The sequence below is a fragment of the Phragmites australis genome, chromosome 1 (genome assembly GCF_958298935.1).
Source record: "Phragmites australis chromosome 1, lpPhrAust1.1, whole genome shotgun sequence".
NCBI lineage: Eukaryota > Viridiplantae > Streptophyta > Magnoliopsida > Poales > Poaceae > Phragmites > Phragmites australis.
In genome coordinates, this window is record NC_084921.1 from 13,723,539 (window position 1) to 13,748,004 (window position 24,466).

At 42.6% G+C, this 24,466-nt stretch overlaps 1 protein-coding gene and 1 long non-coding RNA gene across 2 annotated transcripts; both read left to right on the forward strand.

The window, feature by feature from the left end:
• Positions 1–6,186: 6,186 nt before the first annotated feature.
• On the forward strand, positions 6,187–10,822 carry LOC133910496 (transcription factor WRKY5-like). The gene is made up of 6 exons (XM_062352877.1): positions 6,187–6,462; positions 6,597–6,680; positions 6,782–6,967; positions 8,052–8,354; positions 8,558–8,671; positions 9,875–10,822. The coding sequence occupies exons 1-6, from the start codon at positions 6,283–6,285 to the stop codon at positions 10,541–10,543; spliced, it is 1,536 nt and encodes a 511-aa protein (XP_062208861.1). The 5' UTR covers positions 6,187–6,282; the 3' UTR covers positions 10,544–10,822.
• A 1,915-nt stretch (positions 10,823–12,737) lies between these two features.
• Positions 12,738–14,288, forward strand: LOC133887909 (uncharacterized). The gene is made up of 3 exons (XR_009903671.1): positions 12,738–13,029; positions 13,214–13,395; positions 13,960–14,288. It is a non-coding gene; the product is annotated as an uncharacterized LOC133887909 (long non-coding RNA).
• The last annotated feature ends 10,178 nt before the right edge of the window (positions 14,289–24,466 follow it).

Sequence of the window (24,466 nt, forward strand, 5' to 3'; positions counted from 1 at the left end):
CCGCTACACCTATCCACCAGAAAACCTGTGCACCGAGTCCACCATCCAACCGCCATCGCCATGCACCTGGTGCATAAGATCCAAGCCGTCAAATCTAGATCCGACGATACAGATCCAGTCATCACCTGGTCAAACCCTAGGTCTAGTTAGCATCCACATGTCACGCCACGTGTGCACCACCTCATCGTTTTGCTAACGTGTCAGCCATCAGAGCCCAATCAGCATGCCATGCAATAAAACATGTTTTCTAATATAAAAAATTCCAAAAATTCTTGGAATTGGTAATTTTACAATTTGACACCTGAACTTTTCTGTAATCACAAAAGGAGCCCTATCTTTTTCACTTAGGTCCCTAAACATCTCCAAAAAAACATATAGGTCCCTCTATTTTTACAAAAAGGTCCCTATAAGTTTTTGTTAATTACAAGTTAGTCCTTTTCTTTTTCAAATTAATCCCTAAAACTGTTTTTAGTGTATGTTTTTCGTCGTAACTCTGTTTTAAGCAATTCTTTCGCTGTTAGATTCGTTTCTCCATGCTCTATCTTTCAAGATAGATTTTGTTTTTTGTTCTTTTATTTTGTGCTCTATTCTTAGTGTATTTTGTTTGTGTGCTATGCCACTAATTGTGCGATTAGTCGACAACATCCCGGATCAATTTGAGGAATGTCAAGACCAAGAGTTAGAGTACACTGAGCAGCTGCAATGAGAAGGTAAGTGTCCTTGATCATCTTGAACATATGATTTAAACTATTTTGTTTTATAAAATCGCATGCAGTGTCTGTCAATATGATGGGTAGTCACCTATGTTAGGGTTTTTCTTAGATTTTTTCATTATTATCCCTTGGAACCTAGATGGTTTATGGTTAGGTATCTTTGGTGGGTAAATTGCTTACCATGCTTTTGGTATATTGGGAATTGTCATAATCTTGACTAATGAACATATGTAACAATGGTGTTTAACTTGTTAATGGTTTAGCAATATGGAACTTTAGGCCTTGAGCATAGAGATGTTGATCATAGTGGTCATGGTTATGCGGTTGGTTTAGTCTTTGCTCAAGTGACCTAATTAAGGACCAGTTTATGGAGCAACAACCCGAGAAGTTCCGTACAAACACGAGACTAATATGGGTAGGCTTAGCCGATTAATTAGGATTTTTCCAGTGGTGTGTGGGACAAATGGGAGGCGTGGATGAGAGAAGTTAATTCTGAAAAACCACAGGGTACAAGAGGGGGCTTCTAGGTGGCAGCACCTGGCGGTGAAACCTAGAGTGTTGGTGACACATACTGGGAGGATTCTTTGTAAAGGCTTCATAGTGATCTCTTAGCAACACACCTCGGAAGTGTGTATAGTGCTTGGCCAGCATTGCAACATGGAGACTTTAGTCATCTACTTACAAGTGATGAAGTCATGACTCGTAGGAAAGTTGCACAACCTTTGCAGAGTGTAAAATCTGATATATCAGCCGTGCTCACCGGTCACGAGAGACTTGGATCCTCACATGATTAGCTGGTTATGATTAGTTGGCTATGGTTATGGTTATGGTACTGGTGATACTAGATGGTTATGGTTTGCAAGATGGTTAGCTTTGGGTGAAATCTAATGGTTGGATTAATTGGGTTACCTTTACTTAATAATTGTTTAATGCTTTTGAGTCCAAATATCTTTTCATTACTCGCATTTAAGCAAATATACCATGTGTTAGCCTATTCTTGTTGAAAGCCTGCATGTCATTACTTTACCACACTTGTTGAGTACTCCATGTACTCACCCTTGCTATCTCCCACAATACATATGCTGCTCAGTGGAGGACTTTGAAGATTTTCAAGATGATGACCTGGTGATCTAGGAGTGTGTCTTCCGGTCGGTGCCTGTGGAGTACTTGGTCGCCGATGCTTTCATCCCGCTATAGTCATTTAGTCTGCTGTCGTTTAGCTAATAGAGTGGTTTAGGTGAAGTCTTTAATGTAAAAGGTTAATGGTTGTAAGATAAAGTTATTTTTTGTTACTCACCTATGATGTCCTTATGTGTGTTTTACTTCCTGGGCACACATAATTCACACTTTGTTTTGTTTGTTAAAACCGGCTGTGACATGATCCGATAGTTAGATATCGCGTAGGAGAGCTGATTGCTCACCCATCAAGAATTCCAGCTTCGTCAAAAGCTAAAAAGAAGAATATTGGGCTTTGCTGTCATGGAAAGATGCCAGAACAGGCAGGCATCAAGGATCACAAATATCAGGGTGAGAGATGAAAACACGAGATACTTCCACAAGTAAAGCAAACTCAAGGTGCCAGAAAAACCATATCACGCACCTCTAAAAATAACAAGGATGGGCAGTCACTCACGAAGGAAAAGAACAAGAGATTTTCTATCACTTCTCATCAATGATGGCTAGTCCGCTAGGACACCAGCACGATCTGAATTGGGGGACACTTCCGCTACAGTCCCATGAACTTTGCCACCTTGATGACCCTTTTTCCATCGATGAGATTCACCAGGCCATCAAACAACTACCATTGGAAAAAGCTCCTGGTCCAGATGGTTTCACTAGAGCCTTCTTCAAGGCCTGCTGGGAGATCATGAAGGATGACCTCACCATGGTAATCAATGCCTTCCACAGCCTCCGCCGCTCCCCACTTGAGTTACTCAACACGGCCAACATCACTCTTGTCCCGAAGAAAGAATGTGCAGACAGGGTGACAGATTACAGACCAATCAGCTTGATCCACGCTGTGGCAAAAATCATCTCCAAGATCCTGGCTCTCCACCTATCCCCACATATGGACTCCATCACCTCCCAGAGCCAAAGTGTGTTCATCAAGCGCTGTAGTATACATGACAACTACATGTACGTCCGGGGAATTTGCTGCAGATTACATCAAATAAAAAAACCCGATGCTCCTCTTTAAGCTAGACATCTCCAAATCCTTCGACTCGATCCGCTAGGACTACCTTCTTGACCTCATGCAGAAGAAAGGTTTTCCCCTAGGTGGCGGCACTAGATTGTGTTGCTCCTCTAAACCTTGACATCACGTGACATTACAAACAGCATTCCCTCCCTGCTAATACATCACGGCCGCGGTCTTAGGCACGGCGACCAGCTATCGCCCCTTCTCTTCATATTGGGAATCGACCCTCTGAATAATATCCTAAACAAAGCGACGGAAGTAGGCCTCTTGACCCCTCTCTAAGGGAGATCAGTAAGGCTATGAACTTCCCTTTATGTCGATGATTCGACGATCTTCGTTTCACCGAGCCTTGAGGATGTTGATTCCCTCTCACAAATCCTCCACTTCTTCGGTGATTCCACGGGTCTACGGACGAACCTTCAAAAAACAGTTGTTGCACCTATAAGATGTGAGGGCGTCGACCTTGACCATCTTCTCGGAAGTCTCCCTATTGTACGATCACACTTCCCAATTAGATATCTTGGTTTGCCCCTCATAGTCCGGTGCCTACACAGAGCTCACCTTCAACGTTTGGTTGACAAATCAGTCGGGAAAATGCCGATATGGAGAGGCAAGAACCTAATGTCAGCAGGGCGCTTGACTTTAGTCAAGTTGGTTCTGTCCTCCTAGCCAATCTACTTCCTCACCGCCCTACAAGTTCCAAAGGGAACACTTGAATCAATTGATAGAAAAAGGAAACATTTTCTGTTGGCTGGCATCAAGGCAATCACTGGGGGAAAATGCAAGGTCAACTGGAAGCGGTGGTCATGACCCACAAGCTTGGGAGGCTTAGGCATTCTAGACCTATAGGGGTTGGCTAGGGCACTCCGAATGAGATGGCTTTGGCAGGAATGGAAAGCGGACCATAAATCTTGTGTTGGATTGGACATCCCGTGAGACCTAAAAGATCGACACCTATTTGCTGCGGCAACCACCATCACCCTTGGGGATGGCACCAAGACTTCCTTTTGGCAAGCGACTTGGCTGTGTGGTTGAATACCAAAGGATATCGCACCCGATGTCTACAACATCACCAAGTCTAATAACAAATATGTGAAGGATGCCCTAGCTGATGAATTCTGGCTACATGACATTCCGACGCATCGTCTAAGTCTTTAGGCCCTCCAGTAGCTAGTTCACTTATGGGTGTAGGAGAACGCCATTCAACTATGACCAAACTACCAAGATGTCATTGCTTGGAAGCTTACGGACAAAGGGGATTATACGGCAAGCTTTGCCTATAAGGCGCAGTTCATCAAATCGACAGAAACAAACTTCTATACGCTGATTTGGTTAGCCAGCCCCCCCCCCCTCGCCCAAAATTTAAGTTTTTCGATTGGCTTGCCCTCCAGAACCGCCTATGCACCTCTGACAACGTATCCAGATGGCATTGGAGGAGCAATGTCTTTGGCCCCCTGTGTTGGCACACCCACAAGACGGCGTTTCATATCTTCACTGAGTACAGATTCAGCAAACGGGTGTGGAACTACGTCGCGCAGGGGCTTTGCATGCCAGGATTGCCCCTGACTCTTGCTGACTCTCTGCACGCTTGGTGGTCCGCCATTGCAACCACCATTGGCAACCCAAAAAAAAACTGTGAAGTCCATTGTGATGTTGGTCACCTAGATCCCGTGGAACGAATGAAATGCGTGTATCTTTAGGCACAAGCTTCCACCTCAGCCAAGACAGTTACCAGGATCAAAGAGGAGTTCAAATTATGGATGTGGGTGCTACGAAACACCTCGCACAACTTGAGTCATTGTAACTAGCTCTTCTTTTTGTAGACGCTCTGTTGTAATCTAAGTTCCGTTTGTACCGAGGCCAATCCCGACCTCTTCCTCTTATTTAATATAATAGGCAGATCTCTTGTCTGTTTGTTTCAAAAATATATATATCTACGCACCAATTAGTCTTGGTATCTATTGTAATACAATTTTCACTCCGTAACCAGTGTAGATATACACATCACATTTGCATTCACATTGGGCATCAGGCATGTTAACCACAGAAAGCATGCACTTACGTCTAGACTGCGCAACAGCGTGATATTTTTTACCAATTGTAAAAACGAAAAAGCCAAAACCGTAAGCCAGAGATTACCGATCACTTACTCCCCCAACCATAATTGACTTCCTTGACCTAATGCCGCCTTTCCCTTCCCACACGTGGACACACGTGCGCAATTACCGATCTGCACCCTCCCTTCCCCCACGTTATGCAACGCAGCGCCTGACGCTGCTGGCCCACCCGCACCATGCGGCCCTTCTCGCGAATCTTTTTTAAAAATAATATAATTTTATTGAAAAATTGCAAAAATATAATTTAAAATAAAAAGTTACAGATATAAGTGACAGTCGCATTTCAATTGTTGACTAGCCCCATATCGATAATCAGAGTGCTGATATCCTATTTTGTGAGAGGACAGGCTAATTCGGGGGTGCTAGGGGCAGAAGTAGCAACTTTTTAGATAGTCTCTCCCACCTTCTAGTTTTTAGAAAATTTTCTTCCCACATCTTTCTATATTTGGAAAAGTTTTTCGAATAAGTTATTTGGACAAGTTTTTTGACAAATTTTCCAAAAAAGTAAACGAGAAAAGTTTTGAGAAATAGTTTTGAGAAAAAGTAAAAAAAAAAGGGTTTGCTCCGAAAAGTTTTTGAGAAAAAAATTTCAATTTTTTTCAGAAATCAGAAGTGGGTCCGCCGGGGGAGATGCGAGCAGTGCACTGTGCGTGTGCGTGTGAAACAGAATTTCTGTTAGTAAGGACTTTTTGGCACATAAAGATCTGACAGCACCTATTGACACTATGTACCAACAGGTCCCATTCTATAGTTAACTACGAAGATGAGTCATAGATCGAGCAGTAAGACATGTTGGCGTTGGCGCAAGTAGTGTCAATAGGTCTAGTGTGACAACAAGCCCTCGTCCCTTGTTTACATGTGTGCGAAATGGAATATTGACATTTTGATTGTTGATAAGTGGTTAGTCGGTAATTAGAGTGCTGATGAGCATCTATATCTATAATTTTTTAATTTTAAATTATACTTTTACATTTTTCTAATAAAATAGTATTATTTAAAAAAGATTCCCATTCTCGCCTTCCCATTTGTCCACACCCACCTCTTGTTTTTCTTTCTTGTATCGTATTTATTTGTTGTTGGTTTTATTTACTCCATTTCAAAGTCCAAGTCTAGTAGCTTTCCGTGTGTACCCTTGACCCTAATTGACACACGTAACCATAAAGCCCAGTATTCTCCGTCCTTTCCGTGTGGAGACGAGGCCGGAGCAGCGCCACCGCACGAACGCGTCCACGAGGAAGCTGAGGGGGGAGACGCCATGGAGCACGGCAGTCTCTCGCTGCACCACGGAGCCACCACCTTCGGCCGGCGGCGCGACGAGGAGGGCGGGCGCCGGGGTGAGATCAGGGAGGTGGACTTCTTCTCGCGAGACCCTGGTGTCCCACGGCAAGACGACCGCAGACGGGGGGTGCCCGGAGGTGGCCGTGACGACGTCAACGTGAGTCGCCTCGATCGTCAGCCAGTATATGCATATGGCGGCCTCCGGCCGGCTCGTGCTGATTGCTGAAATTGAGCGTTTGGCTACCCTTTGCACACTGTGTGAATTGATCGGGTGTAGTTCTTGCGGTGTAGATTGGGCTAGACCTGTTGACCAAGACCACTTCCGTAACAACAAGCGCCGGCGACGAGGAAGGGGGGACGGCGGAGAATCATAAAGTTGGTTAATTTTATAGGTTTTTGAGGATCTTTTTTTCCTCGTTTGCTTTCTTTATTAGATCTTACTTACCTGCTATTATACGGTGTGTATGTGTATGTAGATAGAGGTGACGGCGGTGGAATTGGAGCTCCGGCGGGTGGTGGAGGAGAACCGGCGGCTGCGGGGCATCCTGGCGGAGCTCACCCGGAGCTACGGCGCGCTGTACCAACAGCTTCTCCAGGTCACGCAGCACCACCCACATCATCACCAGCCTGATCTCTTGAACAACCAATCATCACGGGCTCATGTAAGTGATAATTCTTCCGATTATAATACTTGCATCTTGATCTCCCCGTCTTCTGGAGTATGTTTTGTCCTCTCAATTTCATTTTTTCGATCTTGTTGCTTGTTTTTTTTCGTTCTTTTTATACGATGGAATTTTTTGGAAGGAATACTTGTGGTCAATTTGGACACACAGCAAAAAAAGAAATTTCAATTTCGACGGAAATTGAAAGTTTCCTGTGGAATTCTTGCATTAAACATGCTCTAATTACTCTTCTAAATCTGGCTACCTAGATTCTAGACTTGTTAATTTTTTGACATATATATCTTCTTTTGAACATTTATTTGGTAGCTTCTTTAATTCATTCTTATTTGAGAATCAAATCTACATGGAAATTTGTTTGTCATCTTAGTGAGTTACAGCTTTAATTTCCCTTTATGAGGAGATTTGGTCGTCTGAACTTATGGAATTATTACCACCTCTTAGCTTCATTTGAATCCGGGTGCATCCGACTACACAACTTTTAAAAGCTCGGTTCTTATTCCACATATATTAGACCCTACACTGGACAAATATATATGCTGGGGAGAAAGATTCTTGATGATCACGATTCGTGCAATAATGTATGGGTCATAGCTAAATTCGCGTGCATGCACGCACGTACGTTCATGTTAGATCCTCATCAAATCCTGCCACATGAGTTTATGCATGCCTCAGTTTAATCATATACATAAAAATTACCCCAGATAAGATAATCAAATATTATGTGATAGAATCATTGGAGCATGGGGAAAAGGGATGCCATTGACTCGATTAGTATAGGAAATTTCCTCAACTCCAAACCAATAATTTAATTCGCATGTTCGCCTCAAAATGATTTGATTTGCAAAAATCCATTGTTGAATAACACGGCAATGATATCTGAACAAGGCTATGAAAGTCTCCAGTTGGGTCCTTCCTGTCTGCATTGCTCACAGTGGCACATCCAAGTACATCTTCATTACTGTGGCAGTAGTAGTTAGCATGTGCTCATCTCATGCATGCAAACTTCCAATTGCTTCCTCGCTTTCCTGTTTGACTAAATGATCGCCACCAAATCTCGATGCAGACCCACCTGACCACCGCGGGCGCGCCCAATACGTCGACGCAGCAGTTGCTGGAGGCACGCGCGTCCTCCATGGCGCGGACGCATGGCGAAAACACCGGAGTGGAGGACGAGGACAGCGAGGGGGCCGGCGAGGCCTCGCCTTCGCTGAGCAATGCAGGAAATAGTAATGACGTCGTCGACGGCAAGAGGGAGATGTCTCAAGATGGGACGGCGACGCCGAGGGAGAACGGCGAGCAGGCGTCGTCGGAGTTTCAGGGCCGGAAGGTGAGGGTGTCCGTGCGCGCGCGATCTGAGGCACCTATGGTAATTATTCGTACCTACATTGAGTTATTAAATTATTATCCCAAATGACGTGTTTAAATGAAATAATCCAGAACACAGTATATATGTACGTGGTGCAACAAATGGAAGAACCAGTTTTGCATGTATGTAAATATGGATTTACTGATACGTACGTACGCCCTTGAACATAACATGTGTTTACCTTGCATTCTGTGTAACTGTAGATTAGCGATGGGTGTCAATGGAGGAAGTACGGGCAGAAGATGGCAAAGGGTAACCCATGCCCGAGAGCGTACTACCGGTGCACAATGGCTGTGGCATGCCCCGTGAGGAAGCAGGTAAATATATCCATGACCTATATATACCCATCCATAGTCATCGATCTTGTTGAAATATTACGCGCATTACATCATTTCCTTACACTTGCGGAGTTTAGGTGTTGACTGCCGAGGTAGAAACTTTAATCCGAGCCTGATTTTTTTTATAATAATGTATCCAAGCCTGATTGAATCGCACATTGCATGATCGAACTCTGGTACTTTGAGACATTAGCAATTTTGTATTACATGTTTTTTTCTCCTAGGTATGGTATCTGCATGTGTTCTCAAACCGAAAAGAAAACTTTATGATAGTTCATCAGGTTAAAGTCTCCCATTTCATTGCTAAAGAAAAGGTACGGTTACCATTGTTGACTGATTAATATATTCCCTTACCTAATTAACCTCAGGGGAAAAATAACTAGTAGAAACTCATCAAAGGATTGTGATTTAAGTTCACTTAATAGTTAACTTGCTAGTATGGTACACATAACCGCATGAACTCTGCATGCACCAAAATGGATGCTAAAATGGACCTAAAGTAACTATAACAGCCAAGAGCGGATCTTAGGGGGTGCGAGGGGCGCAAGTCCCCACCCCCTCTGTTGCTCTAGGGAGAGAAATGAGAGATAGGAGGGAGAAGAAGAGAGAGAAAGAAGATGAGCCCTCCCTAGCAATCCATCTTAAGTCCGCCACTGATTACAAACCATAAAATAACAAATTTCAATGTCAACCAATCGGCTATCTTGCATATGCACAAGTATATACGTACCTAATCACTGACATGTGTTGGTTTTTTGAAACTTGATATGTGAATTAACTAAGCAAGATCATATATACATACTGTTAACTTACAGCTAACTCCTATAGTCAATAGAAGACACATGTACATGTCGTATCTCCATGCACGCTAATATGAACATACCCAATGATTTATAGCTGCACCCTTGCATACGCTATCACTCCAATAATTCCATTTCCAAGCATATTATATCACCGTCTACCTCTATGTCCACTCTGCATCTATCTAGCTGTATCCACACACATCTACGAACTGCATAAAATGGCACATTGACCACTCGTTAGCTACACGCTTCTGTTGTTTTCAGTGCAGAGACCCTGATAGCTCACCAAACACTCGCCGCGATATTCTAGATCCCACGACATCCATGCATGCTTACGTGAAGGCAGGCATCAAGCTAAATTGTACGTGCACGCTTGCAGGTGCAACGGTGCGCCGAGGACAAGACCATCCTGGTCACGACTTATGAGGGCAACCACAACCACCCGCTGCCGCCGGCGGCCACCACCATGGCAAACACCACGTCCGCCGCGGCGGCCATGCTCCTCTCTGGCCCAGCCACCAGCCGCGACGGCGCCGCCGCCCTCCTCGGCCACCCCGCTGCGCTTTTCCACCACTCCAGCATCCCCTTCGCCTCCACCATGGCCACGCTCTCCGCCTCAGCGCCGTTCCCAACCATCACCCTCGACCTCACGCAGCCGCCGGGCGCCGGCGGGAGCGGCGGCCTGCCTCACGGCCTCCACCTCCCGCTGGGTGCACCAATGCACCCTGCTGCGGCCCCCGCGACGCCGTTCCCGGTGCCTTCGCCTCTGGCGATGTACCTCCCGCAGAGGGTGCCAACGACGACGATGCCGACCGGGCTGGGCGCGCGGCAGCAGTCTGTGATAGAGACAGTGACCGCGGCGATCACGGCCGACCCCAACTTCACCACGGCGCTGGCGGCGGCCATCTCGTCGGCCATGGCAAGAGGAGCGCATCAGGCTCAGTCTACACCCCAGGGAAGTAAGGTCGGTGTCGCCGGATATGGCAGTGGCATTGCCGATGCCGCCACGGCTGCGCCGACCGCGGGAGGACGTGCAGCGTCTGGGTAGAGCCGGTCCTGAGATTTTGCTCGCCAGGCCAAAACTAAAACGGGCCCATTCAATTAAAATATCAAAAAATTGTTTAATATATAAATTGTAAATATAATATTCGTTGTATTAAAAAATGTTTCCGATAAATAATCATAAAAAATCTGTCCTTTTGTGACGAAAACCCTCGTGATGACAGCCATACTGATCATGTATTGTATCATATTATGACAGTGAAAATACTATGATAATGTTACAAGTCTGATGTCTGATGCGTCGGACGCACCATCCATCATGAGATCCTTATCATTTTAATCTGATGGTTTACCTTCGTTGCTCCTTATTTCTCCTCTCTCCTTGCTTTTTCCACTTTCTCGTCTCATCTGCTTCCTTGTTATGCAACACCATGGTGCAGCTACTGCCTGCATTAGCTCCTTGTCATGTCCGATGCGCTCGTCACTCGATCTCTTCCTCTCCTTTCTCTCCAAACACATACATACTGCTTCTACGCTTTGTCCTCCCTCATCCCCCTCCCTCTCTAGCTCTCTCACACACGCTTCTCCAGCAAAATCTGGCCGAGGAGCACGATGACGACCATTGTGAGGGTGTCTTCTTGCCCTGCTTCAACAAGCTACGGTCATGGCACACGCTGTTAGATCCAATGAGCCTCAGTCACCTCATGCTGCGGATGTTTATTCTCATGTTGTGGATGTTGCAACTCATATAAACTCATATAAATGTTGCAGACGTTGATTCCGATTGTTGCATATGAACTTCTAAATTGTTACAATTTTAATAGAACAGCAATTGATTTGTTTCGTACTTTTTGTGCTTTTTTTAAAAACAATCCTTGTACATAAAGCAAGGTCTGATATTGGTTTTTCATCGAGGTAACATGATTTCTTTTTCAATTCCCTTTTAGAGATTGAATCATATTTATGTTGCAACCATGCATAACACATGGTGCACAAATAGATCTTGTGTGTTGCAGTGGCCTTTTTTTTTGGGGAGGGGGGGGGGGGGGGGTAGGGAGTGTCCGGTGGCTGGACATCCGGGCGCAAGCAGGCCCCAAAAATACTATCGTCACAAAAATGAAAGCGTTGCAACTATATATGACAAAAGTATAGATGTTGTCGCAAAAGAAAATCCACCAACCTAGTGTCGATCCGTGGGAGGATATTCTATGATGCTCTAAAATGTTTTTAGTGATAATTCTGAAGATGTCATTAAATGTTTGGTCTATTATGACCAAGTGTTCTCATAGATTCTCTACATTGCTATTATTGCACCCGGCAGCACCCAACAACACCACAGCCAAGCTGCTGCCATACCAGCCGTGCCCCAGTTGTGCCATGGGCACGCTATGGCTACACCCAGCCACACCAAGGCTGCACTACTGTCGCACCCCAGCCTTATGCAAAAAAGAGCACGCGGGAGGGAAAATAAGAGCGGGAAGTTTTGAATAAAAGCGATGGGCTCCCTTAGAGCTCTCCCTTATCTCTCTGTCCCTCTCCCTTATCTCTTTGCCTCTCGACACTACCAGGTGGTTAAGCTGCAGTGTTCGTCGACAGCAAGGGGCATGCCACTAGGCTGCTTAGGTCCGGTGGTTGACTGCGCATGTGCGTGCCCTAGAACAGTAGGAGATGGGGATCTAGATGAGCGACCCGAGGGTTGTGCTCGAGCAGTAGGGGAAGGGGATCTAGACGAGCGACCTGAGGACGTCTGGGATTTTGCACTCCGGGTTTAATTTTCTATCCTCAAATTTTGACACCATTCTTCAAGCATGTAGTTGAATCTCAGACTGATTTGATTTAGTCTAACTTGATTCGATGATGGGATTGGATCAAGAAAAAACTTCAGCGAAAAAATGGCAAAAAATCTGATATTTCGCTTCTATCGGTGGTTGGTGGATCCCGCTAAAAAAATCCTACTGCTCAAAATTTTTCAACCAAATTCGAAATCCCACCATTGATTGCCATTGATCGGCACAAAACACACCCTGTGCAGGCCTCGCACCAGATCGAAACCCCATTCACCCCAACACTTACATAGTTTCCCACCCTTTCTTGTCCCGGTGATGGCGGCAGCTCCCCTACAGTCCTGCACCTCCCTCTACCTACCCATCGGCAGTGTCGGCCCCCTCCTCCGGTAGCTCCCCCACCTCCATTCCTTTCTCCCATATCTTCTCTCCATCCTGTTAGCCCCCTGTTGAGCAATATCTGCAATTTTCCTCTGTACTTGTTTTGCCTCGTTTATAGCTGTAATGTGTCAATAAATTGTTGTTGGGCTAAGACATTGAACTGCTGCCAATTTTGCTACGGTATGTTATTATCTTAGTGGTTGAAATCAAAGGAGAATTCAATTATTTTTGTTGCAATTGTTTCTGAATTCAGAATTCCAGATAGAGTCTGGCTTTAGAATTGCAGATGACTATGAATCAGATTCTTCACATGGTAGCCCAGTTTATGTGAAGTCAAGGGATAACAACTCTAATGATGAAGGTGATGGTGAGTTTCAATCAACTTCAGCAGTTTTATTTACCGAATGTTTTTCCTTGGATTGGATGGGGATCCATCCTGGTTGGTTGGTTTTGCTCCATGGGTGGATGGCTTTTTGGGGCAAATTGAACCTACTCCCTTCCACTTCCTTGAGGCTGCTTGATTACTTATTTAGGACTGGATTAATCTGTAGGTAGGTCTCCTGGACATGCACCAGTGCAACCAAGACGAGTGAGCTCGAGTAACTAGGCTTGTGCGCTTCCATCTTTGATAACACAGAGCACATATGGATCCTTCCGGATGCTCTTATTCTTTTACCCCATGGATTATTGCACTGTAGCTCCTAAAGCTTCCGTCTTTGATGCGAGAGAGCAAGTATGGATCCTTCATGGTGCTCTTATTCTTTTTCCTCATGGATTATTGCACTGTAGTTCCTTTTTTACAATGTTAGAAGTAAATGCAGTCTGTTTTCTATGCTAGTACTGATAGAGGTTCAGTGCTATCAAGGATTAATCTTACAGCGGTGGACAAGTTCTGAAACTTTTTGCTTCACAGTTAGATTAGTCGTGTATGAGGTATGTGGAAAAATTCTTAATTTCTCTAGGCTCATGATGCAGTCACAACTGGCAAAATAGTCCCACTACCATAAAGTGCTCTAGTTTTGTTTAGATGCGATGCAAGATTATAGATCCCAATATTCTAGAGAATCTATTGTTTATGTACTAACTAGCTCATTCTTGATACAAATAAGTCATGTGTAGCTAAGTTTGCAAGATGAGCTATATGTTTAGACAGATTAACATGGTTCCTACATGAGCTCATTTTTGTTCTTGGATTAACAACTTTCAATGTTTGACGCCTGTTAATTACTGATTGCAACATATTTAAATATGATCTACCAGTGTGTTGTGAAATTTCACTGTCTTCTGAATTTTGTAGGGGGATGCAAGGCTAATCTCCCAACCTTCATTGAAAGGGATGGCATGATACTGGAAATGGATTACTTGGTGATTCCAGTTGTATGGAAGTTTAAGGACATGTATCTCCATTGTACTGTACTAGTGTCATCATCTACAGAAACCTACATGGCATCTGAATATGGAACCTTGGTTAGGATATGAAACTTTTTTCTTCTCTCTTTGAATGCAGTTGGTCCCAAAATATGTTATTGCATAGCATCTATGATTGCTCTCCTACTAGGCTGCAACAAAACTACTAATATGTTGAAATACTTTTGTCCGAAATTTAGTGACATCGGAAAAAATTGAAGCATCAGATTGTGTGGTGGTGTTAGCAAAGCATTGTCAGACTACTTTGCTAGCACCATCTGTAGGTTCCAAACTTCTTGGAATTAGTAAATTTCATATGTTTAACTGATAAAATAAGGATGCTGACTCTAGTTCAGAGGACATACTTTCAAAAGTTGAAGAAATCCTGTTATGCTGCAAAGAGATCAAGTCATTAGAGTTAGTACTGCCTAAAGCGCGCTCTGCTTTTTTTAGCTCTTGCAGAACTTTAAGGAATATATATCTTCCAAGATCTACCTAAGGATCACTCCACCTATACTTACTATTTCTAACTTGTAAGCACATATTGAAGTGCATCTCTTTTTTAAAATATGTATATGCAATATATGCAGGATAAAATGATTTGTTATGCAAAGTGCATGTCCATATATATTCTTAATCAGACATGATCATGTTTAATTTCAGTAACTCTCATTGTTCTTTACTTTGAGTATGCAAATCAACAACCACAATCAGCATATACTCTTATCTTATTTGGGTAAGACAAAACAAGGATAGGACAAAGGTTGAGCACACAGGTGTGGAACCCATTCTGTTCCAAGGTGGTTGCTACTGTGCTTGGTGGTGTTGACAACATTTGGACTGTAAGCACATTTTTTTAATATCAATGTGCATTAGTTCTTTTGCCATTTTACTACAGCTAGAAAATAAGGCAATGGTACAGTTAACATTGTAGGCCATGTTTGGATACGTGGCATTTTTAGAGTTTTTGTAGGATACCACAGTTTTCTAAAAATACCATTGTTTACAAAACTTTGAGGTGTTTGGATACAATAAAAGCTATAGTATTTTAAACCATGGTATTGTCAAAATCACGGTTTTATTTGGAGTATCTAAAAATCTACTCCCAACCTCTTTTTTTATAAACCGAGGCGACTCTGCGATGGAACGTAGACCTCTTCCTCTCTCGCCCGATCTTCTTCTCCTTTTCTCATCTGCCCTATGGAGAGCATCCCACCTGCCATCTGAAGCCATGGAGAAAGAAAGAGAAGGACGTGCTGCAAGAAAAGTATCCTTTCCAAGAAAAGGTGTGTACTCCTCGTCAATTTCTTCATGTTCCACTCGCGCGCGGTGACCACCAACAAACCGTTCAACCAGCCACTGCATCGCCGAGTCTCGAGAGGGAGATGAGCTTGTAGATTGGACAACAGCTACGTGAGAAGTGCTCCTTGGAGCCAACAAGGTGTGCGGAGGCCAAAGGTGCGCAGGTTAGCAGGTTTTTGGTTGGTGGATTTGGGATGGGAAGGTTGTAGCAGGCAAGGGAAAAGAAGAGGGTGAGACAAAGATATGCTTGCTTGAGAAGATAGCTGACCAGTTACAGTTAGTGCATGGAAGAAATAGATCAAGATGAAATCTTTACCTTGGTCTACGAATTCTTCGATCGTTGGTTGACTTTGGGTTATTGGTTGGGGATCTTTTCCTCAGTCTTCTTTGATTTCATCTAAGCAGAATTTTCTGATCTTGGTTGGGGATTTGTTTAGCCGGTGTAGACTCCACCACCAGCAATGTAACATAGTTCAGTTACTACTGCAATATTAGTTTAGGGTTAGCTTTCAACCTTTCATGTAAAAATTTCATCTTCTTGTAGGGAGAAAAAATAGAGCATCTAGAATTAATGGTCAAACCAGTTTCCTTATGTCGATGATGAAAGAATATGCTGATGCTCCAAAATTTCATGGTTAAAATGGAAGGACCAAGGAAGGATGGAACAACAAGGTAACATGTCTGAATGCCAAGTACATTGGATCTAGTTTCACTGTGCAACAATTGAAAGATAGAGAACAAAGGCTCAAGAAAGGTCATAGTATCGTGAAGTCAATTTCATCAAAGAGTGGGTTTGGTTGGAATCCTGACAAGGGAGTGCCCACAGCCCCTGAAGAAAAGTGGAATGAATTGCCTAGGGAACATCAGAAATGGAGATACAAATCATTCCCATACTATGATGGTTATACGAAATATATGAAGGTTTGTTCTATTATGATTAATAATTTATCACTTATCTTTTCCATTCGTTTACTTACATATTTGTTTCTTTTCTTCTTACCATAGGAAAACTAGCAGAAAGGAAGCGTTGCAAAAGGACTACAGATAGGAATATAGAAAACTATAGCACGCAATCTTACTCACAACATGGAAGTCTCTATGACCAAGTTGTAAGTGCTGGTATGAAATCACCTAGTGCAGCCATGGATGCTAAAGTAACAACCTAACCTGATTCTGGTTGTGCGGATGAGATGCATGCCAACTATGATGATATGGAAGATAGGCAGTACAATGAATTTTCTGTAGATGGTGAAGTTCCTAGTTCTGCTGAAAGAGATCAAATGAGAAAATAAACACCACCAAGAGAGAGGCCTGAGCATGGAAAGGCAACTGGCGAAGGAGGTGACAAAGGTAAGGCCAAGAAAAGCAAGGATTCCATGCTTGAAAATCTAATCGCCATTAGAAAAGAAGAACTCGAGAATTATAAAGAAATGAAGACAAAGGAAATTGAGAGCTATAGAGAAATTAAAATTGCATAGATGGAAAGGAATGATCCCAATAATGATCCTAACTCCATGGCCAGGTGCATTGTTTAACTAGAACAGTTAAACTTCCTCACACCAGTTTATATGGTGATGGTGATTAGCTATCTTACAAAAGATAGATTGCATCGTGAAACATTCATGACAGCGCAATATGTTGTTCTTGTGGAGCTCCTCAAAGGATTGGTGGGTCATGAATTTTAAAGTAATGTCTTGTGATAGCATTCCATGTTAGTTTATCAAACATTTATTATTCCCATTCATGCTATTTCTAACTCATATGTCATGTTTGGTTATAGTCAATGACAATGTTTTCTTAGTCTTTTTTTTTCATTCATACGAAAAATATATTTTTTAAAATGCCATTATTTGTCAAGTATGTCATGCCATACTATTTGCTGAATAATATGAGCTATTTAATTTCACGCTTCCATGACATCTTTTTGAGAGGGACATTAATAACTTGAACAAATCACGAGTACATGACAATATATGCTACTAAAAACATAGCAACTTATTTATGTAGCTGTAGATATGAAAATACAAAACATATAAGTAGAAGTGTGAATCATGCGTACTTCTTCTATGGTATTGTAGATATTCATTGAATTCAGCTATTTTATCCCTTTTTTGCATTACCCAGAGCTCGCTGCTCATTGAGAGATTGTATATCGCTTCTATATTGTCCATCTCCACTTGGAATGTCAATAATATCTTTTGGATCATTATTTGAATCAACATGCTCGAGCCATTGTTCAACTCCATTGTTATTGCGAATAAAATTATGAAGAGCACAACATGCTATGACAATGTTTGCTTGGGACTCAATGGGGTGATAAGAAGCACATTTCAATATTGGGAATCACATCTTGAGAACACCAATAATGTGCTCAACATGATTATGGAGTTGCGCATGCCTAAGATTAAATATTTGTGGTTTGGCTGCTTCAAGCTTGCTCCAACAAATGGTACCTAACATTTCGATAGGGTGCCATGAAATTAGTTGTATTTGCATACCGTACATCAACCAAATAAAATTTCCCTTTAGGTACATAGAAATTGTGTTCTAGCACATCCTGTAGAACCTGGGCATCAAATGTTGGACCTTCCCATTTGGCACTGGACAAATTGATTGTCAAAATCACACGCAACCATGACATTTTGCAACAATGTTCCTTTTCGATTGCAGTATGGTCTTGCAACTTTGGAGCTATGGTAATCGGGATATGTGTACTGTCAATTGCATCAATACAATCCTATATGTAAAAAAAGGTAATTATAAATTTGCTTTGAAGGAACATAAGTAGTACAATGCCATTTGAGAACTAGCAGATGTTTACCTTGAAGTACGGCATGAATTTGGGATTACTCAAAACTTTGAAAGGAATATTAATTGGTGGTAATTGTATCAATCTTGTTGATAATTGAATGATCGCATTCAACATCGCTCTAAAGTGACGACTTATAGTCTCACCGCTATGCTGAAATTGTCCTTGGAGTATACGATTACTTGCATTTTGTGAAACAATGTATAGGAAAATGGCTCCATGTTCTTCCACGGAGACATTTCTTGTATATTTCAGGAGATTCTTATCTCGAATGCATTTGACCAATCTATGAACGATGAACTTTTCCATCCACCAATCTCACTTGCATCTTAATTCATGTCCCTCCAGTATTTCAGATACATACCTATCTCCTATGAGGATGGAAGTATGTATAGGAGTAGGTTTACTTGATCTGCTATCATAATTGCATAAAGCATCAAGGAAAGACAATTCGTCATCTTCTCTCTACTTATGCTTCAGAAAATTTCCCCACATGATGGAAAGGATACCGATCTACTTGGATTAACTACCCGGGCTCCCTACAGCATCCATTTATTTATAGGACTCACATGATACAGTTGTACCATGTAGATTTGTTTGTTTTAGGCAGCTCCAAATATCCTCTTGGGAGGTTATGTAGGCATAATTGTTGCTATTATGTTTTTTCAATGTCACCAAATTTGGCATAAAGGCACGTAATTAGCAGAACCCCACGCCACAACAACGCAATGGCCACTGGCGACCACGGATCATCCGAGGATGAGGCAGAGCTCCGGTGGGGCTTTGAGACCCTCGTCGTGTCGTGGCCGGACCCCTCCACCATGGTCTATGTTTGTGGTCAAGGAGGTGGACATGGCCATCTAGTTTGAATAATTAACGGCTAGTTCACACAATAGCTATTTTTTATTCAAAATACTATATCAAATACTGCAAGTGCCAAACACGCTGTGATTTTTGCTAAAACTGTAAAATACTATAGTTTCTAGAAATCGTGGTATTTTATAGATGCAACTCAAAAAACTGTGGTTTTCAGATACTGTTGTTTCTGAAAACTATAACATCCAAACAAGCCCGTATCTTTGTAATGTGTCTATAGCCCCAGTTTGACTTTGCTCTGACCATTCAATTTCAGGACTTCATGCATTTGTTTTTGCTAAGACGTCATGTGCATTTCAGAACATGGAGATCAGAAAAATGAAGGAAGAATTAGAAATCGAAGAAAGACATAGATAGCTATATTCTGTTGTATGTCATGTAGGTTTATTGTATAGTAAGGTTAATTGTAAGAATGATTGACTGTACCATGATGATCACTTGTATGATGATACTAATTGTATCCTAATAAACTGCACAATATTTGTTATATATAATGTATTGAACATTTACCATAGAGCTATTTGTGATAATGGCACTATTTCGACATATTTTGTCATAAAAATCCCTTAACTATGGTTAGCTACCTCTCCTTTTGTGATGAAATAGAGCTATTTGTGACAATAGAGCGCACCATTCTCACATAATAATGTGTCATAAAATGTGTACATATACTATGACATAGGTTATTTCATCATAAAAACCCCTTAACCATGGGTCCTGGCTCACCTTTTTGACGAATATAGCTATTTGTGACCGTTTGACCACATACTCGGTGACATATTTGTGCGTTATAAAATGTGCATATATTATGACATCCTACTCTCTGTCATAAAAAAAATTCACATTTTGTGACGAATTTTGTAGAAAATGTCACAAGGTACATTTAGCGAGGTCGATATATGACAACTCACATGATGATTGTTTTTCATTAGAAAAGGTATCTTATGACAAAATTCGGACTTACAATGATCTTTTGGCTTCATAAAAAAAAAGCCAAAATTTTTCTAGTGACTTAAAGCATATCAAAAAACAATACTCACCTCAAACACTTTCTAGAGATCATCTTAAACAATTTCTTCTAACATTTCTAGATGTGAAGTTATTGATGATGGTATCAACATCAATCTCATTCAGCAATTTTTTCTCAATTCATAAATTTGTCAAACCATTTAATCTTTCTTGAGACATCATGGATCTCACATAGTTCTTCATAGTTTCAACTTTGAAAAGATTATTTCAGCTAACGCCACAGTCACAGACGTAGTAATAAGATTTGATAAGCAATATAAATATTAGGATAACAATCTGTTTCTTTGACATACTCAAAAATCTCCATAGAAGACGCTGACCTATATAGCAAAGCCATTTGCATAACCCTTAACATACGAAGTCGGATGGGGACAAACTTTATATCAAAACTGTAGCACTAGACGAGATCTACAATTTTGTAGTTGAATTTTTTTATTTGATGTCATTTATATATTCAAATAATCGTTTAAAGTTTCAGACAGAAGATATCAAAAGGATTGCATATGCTAATGGTATCACTAGTACGTTTGTGGTGGGATAGTAAGGACGTATCGCGCGAGCTGAGAGGTTCTGAGTTCGAGTGCCACGAACAACACACGCGTGTATTTCACGTGAAAAATCACGTGACTTGTGACTTGTGATGGTACGGGAGTGGGAGTTCCTCAGGTGCAAAAAATATATATTTTTCAATTTTTCAAGCCCCAAAAAGATCGATTCAATGCCTGACTATCACTGCTGACTGAAGCCTTCAACCGGCAGTGATAGTCGATGATCACTGCCAGTTGAAGCCTTCAGCTAGCTGTGATAACCCCTTCACTGCCGGTCCGGGGACTATCACTGCCCGTTGCCCACTGTCGGCTCCAAAACTGGCAGTGAAACCCCTTTATGGGTCGGTAGTGAAGGGGTTTTTTGTAGTAGTGCCTAGGTTCGTGACGCAGTCCTGCACAATGTCCAATACTTGAGGAAATTAATGAGATTGCAGAGAGATATCGATATGCGCCATTAGAATTTGTAAGCATGAGTGTAGGCTGCTTTAAAATTCTTGTGTTTTGTATACTTCTTGTATTTTGTATTAATATGATGATGGGTAGTATAAAACTACCGTATTCGGATATCCTAGGGTTTGCTATATTCTCGGGGAATATCTCTATGCCCGGGAAGGGAATCTCTAGATGTATGAAAATTGCCTATAGATACTCGGGATAGATCATAAACATGGCCTCAACCTATATAAATATTTGTCTGTGGCATGTGATTTGACTACATAAAGTATCCACTAATTCATTCATAAGTTCGTAAGATCGGCGGTTCACAAATCATCGACAGCTAGCGTCGTCCGTGGAGAATATGACCAAATGCATCGGATCTTCGAAAGACAACATGACGTCAACTTCACCCAAGTCTACATCAAAGACCGGCTTCTCGGGCAAGGAGTTTTATGACAACTTTACCCTCTCGACCGATAAGGAACCAACAATCGATCGAGTCGATCTCGATGATCACCTTATTAGTGATGACTCTAGCAATGAGGTAAGTTCTTTTATGAATCAATGTGCCAAATACTACGGCATCAAGTTTGAACCGCTCGAGAGCAAAGATGATCGTGCAAGCGACATTTGCCGCAAGTCAGGATCCTCTCCTACGGTTTGTGACAACATGGATTGTCGAAGTAACTACCCAAAGATTTCCCTCTTCCACTGGAGATTACCCCCAAGAAGACTTTGCCATCGGAGATGGGAACATTATTCCGTCCAATCACATGATGATAATGATCTTGCAAACACACGAGACCCTGCTTCTCCAGCTGTGGCAAACACCAACCAGCCTCTGTTGATGACAACTCCTCTGATCCCAAATCCCAACGAGATCTAGTATCTCGCGTCCCCTAATCATCAATAGGGAACTCACCCTTATGATCTACAGCGACTTAGAGGCTCCTTCTATAGGAGACCCTCTAACAACCCCTACTACAGATCTGACTACCCCTGGTGGCATAGATTGGATCAACTCAATGACCGACTTGGCCAAAGAAGCTATCAACCAGGCCAACAACTCTCATCAAGCCGTAGCCACGAATACCTCTAATCATGGGAAGTCCCGCACTGATCCTTCCCGTGAAGACTCAGATTAGGAAAGACTTAATCCCCAGAACAAGATAGTCCGGAAAACAACTAAGTACCTAGCTGCCATAGGACCTTGCCGATCAGGAACTTACGATGAGTAGTATAGAACCACCATATCCAGATACCCCAGAGTTTTCTATTATTCTCGAGGCATATCTTCATCTGTAGGAAAAGAGTCCTTGGACATGTGCAAACTGCCCGCAGGTTCCAGGATATACCTCAAACAAGGAAGTTTATCCCTAAGTTTAAGGATGATAGAATCCTACTAGGAAAGGAGTCCAGATGTTACACGGAAATTCTAATATATATATATATACACACACACACACACACACACACACACACACACACACACCCTGTGGAGGAAAAATTCAGGAGGTTGATTCAAGCTCATCTAAGTTAGCACACGCCATTGAAGCCTGCAGAAGCTCTACATCCATCAAGCCTTCTGCAGTTAGATCTGTATTAGCATCCGACTAAGTTTAGATCCATCTAGGCTAGCCACGCAGCCCCCTCTTATAACAGTCTCAGAGATTAATACAAAGACAAATAAGACAAAGGACTACTATCCCATGGGAGGCCTGAACCTGTATAAAAAACCCTTTGCGTACTCTGTGATTCGTTTGCTCAAAGCATCCCCTTATTTCTTCAATAAATTTATAAGATTCGTGGTTCACCAATCATCGACAAGAACCATCCCATCAACGAGCAGTGGAGATGCTCGAGGACCCCCCAGGAATAGTTGACTTCTCCTTAGTGGCCTAATCGAAGGTCATCCTGGCGCTGTTCAAGTAGAAGTTGCTTCCAATCTCTGACCCTAGTGCGCAAAAACCACATGGCTCCTCGGATCGATGAGGGTGCCATCAACGGCTACCAGCCCTTCTCTCCAGGTCTAGGGAGCATGAACTAGACAGCTCGGTTCCATCCCGGGTCAATCGAGAAGTACAATGGGACAATAAATCCCATTGAGTTCCTCTAGATTTACACTACAGACATCCATGTGGCTGGCAGGGATGAAAAGGTAATGACTAACTACCTTGCGCTAGTTCGTCTGCTGCTTCAGCAACACCCAGAATGACTCCTAAAGATAAACAATTATGACATCATCCAAGCGTTTACCCAAGGGGTGAAGAGTTGTCGTTGTGTGAAGGGCACTGCCAGGAAGGAGCCTAAGACGGTCAAAGAGCTCATGAAGATCGTCGATAAGGCGGTCAACACTGAAGAGGTGCTCCTATTAATCAAGGAGAGGGGCCAAGGCATCAAGCACCCCCAGCACAAGCTAGATGATGACCAAGTGACTAACAAGCGCAAGGAGAATCTCATACGAGGTAAGGCCAAGAAAACTAAAACTGATGAAGTTTTTTGCAGATCTTCCTTATACGTGTCCCAACAAGTGTCCTGACTCCATTAGTGTCGCATCTGGAATAAACTGATCCAGGTCAAGGTCGACAAGGCCAAAGGAAAGAAGATGCAGGTTATGACCCAGAGCAGAGACTCCAGCTCCAGCAACAACGATGACAACTCAGACCCAATGTCCTACCGGTCAGGGGAGAGGACTGTAGACCACATGTTTCGTGGCTTTACATCCTACGAGTCCAAATGACAGTACAAGACAGTAGCCTGAGAAGTTTTAGCAACTGTCCCTAAGAGTCACCAGATTGTCAAGTGGTCAAATAGTGAAATATCTTTCAGCCAAGATTACTGCCAAGAAAACATTGTATGGCTAGGCCGCTTCCTAATAGTGGTTGAGCCTATGATCAACAGCTATAAGGTCTCCCAAGTGGTTATCTATGGAGGAAGTTCTCTGAACATCCTCTTCTCAGGCGCACTTGATGCGATGCAGATCTCCCGATCTTTCATCATGCTGGTTACTTAAGCCTTTCACGGCATAGTACCAGGATCTTCACCCACGCGTATCGACCAGATATTACTTCCCGTCACCTTTGGGAAGCATGATAACTTCTGGACAAAGAAGATTCTATTTGAGATGGTTGATTTTGAGACGGCATACAACGTCCTCTTAGGACAACCAACCTTAGACTAGTGCATATCTGTCGCACACTACACCTACCAGTGCGTGAAGATCCCAGAACCCAAGGGAGCCATCACTGTTTGGGGTTGCCCCAATGTAGGCCTTTGCTGCATCAAGCGGAGTCTCGAAATGATGACTCAGCATCAACCTGACAATGATACCAAGAAGTCGAGGCCTAAGGTGGCTGTGAAGTCTCACGGGCAAAGTCAAGACTATTCCTTCAGAC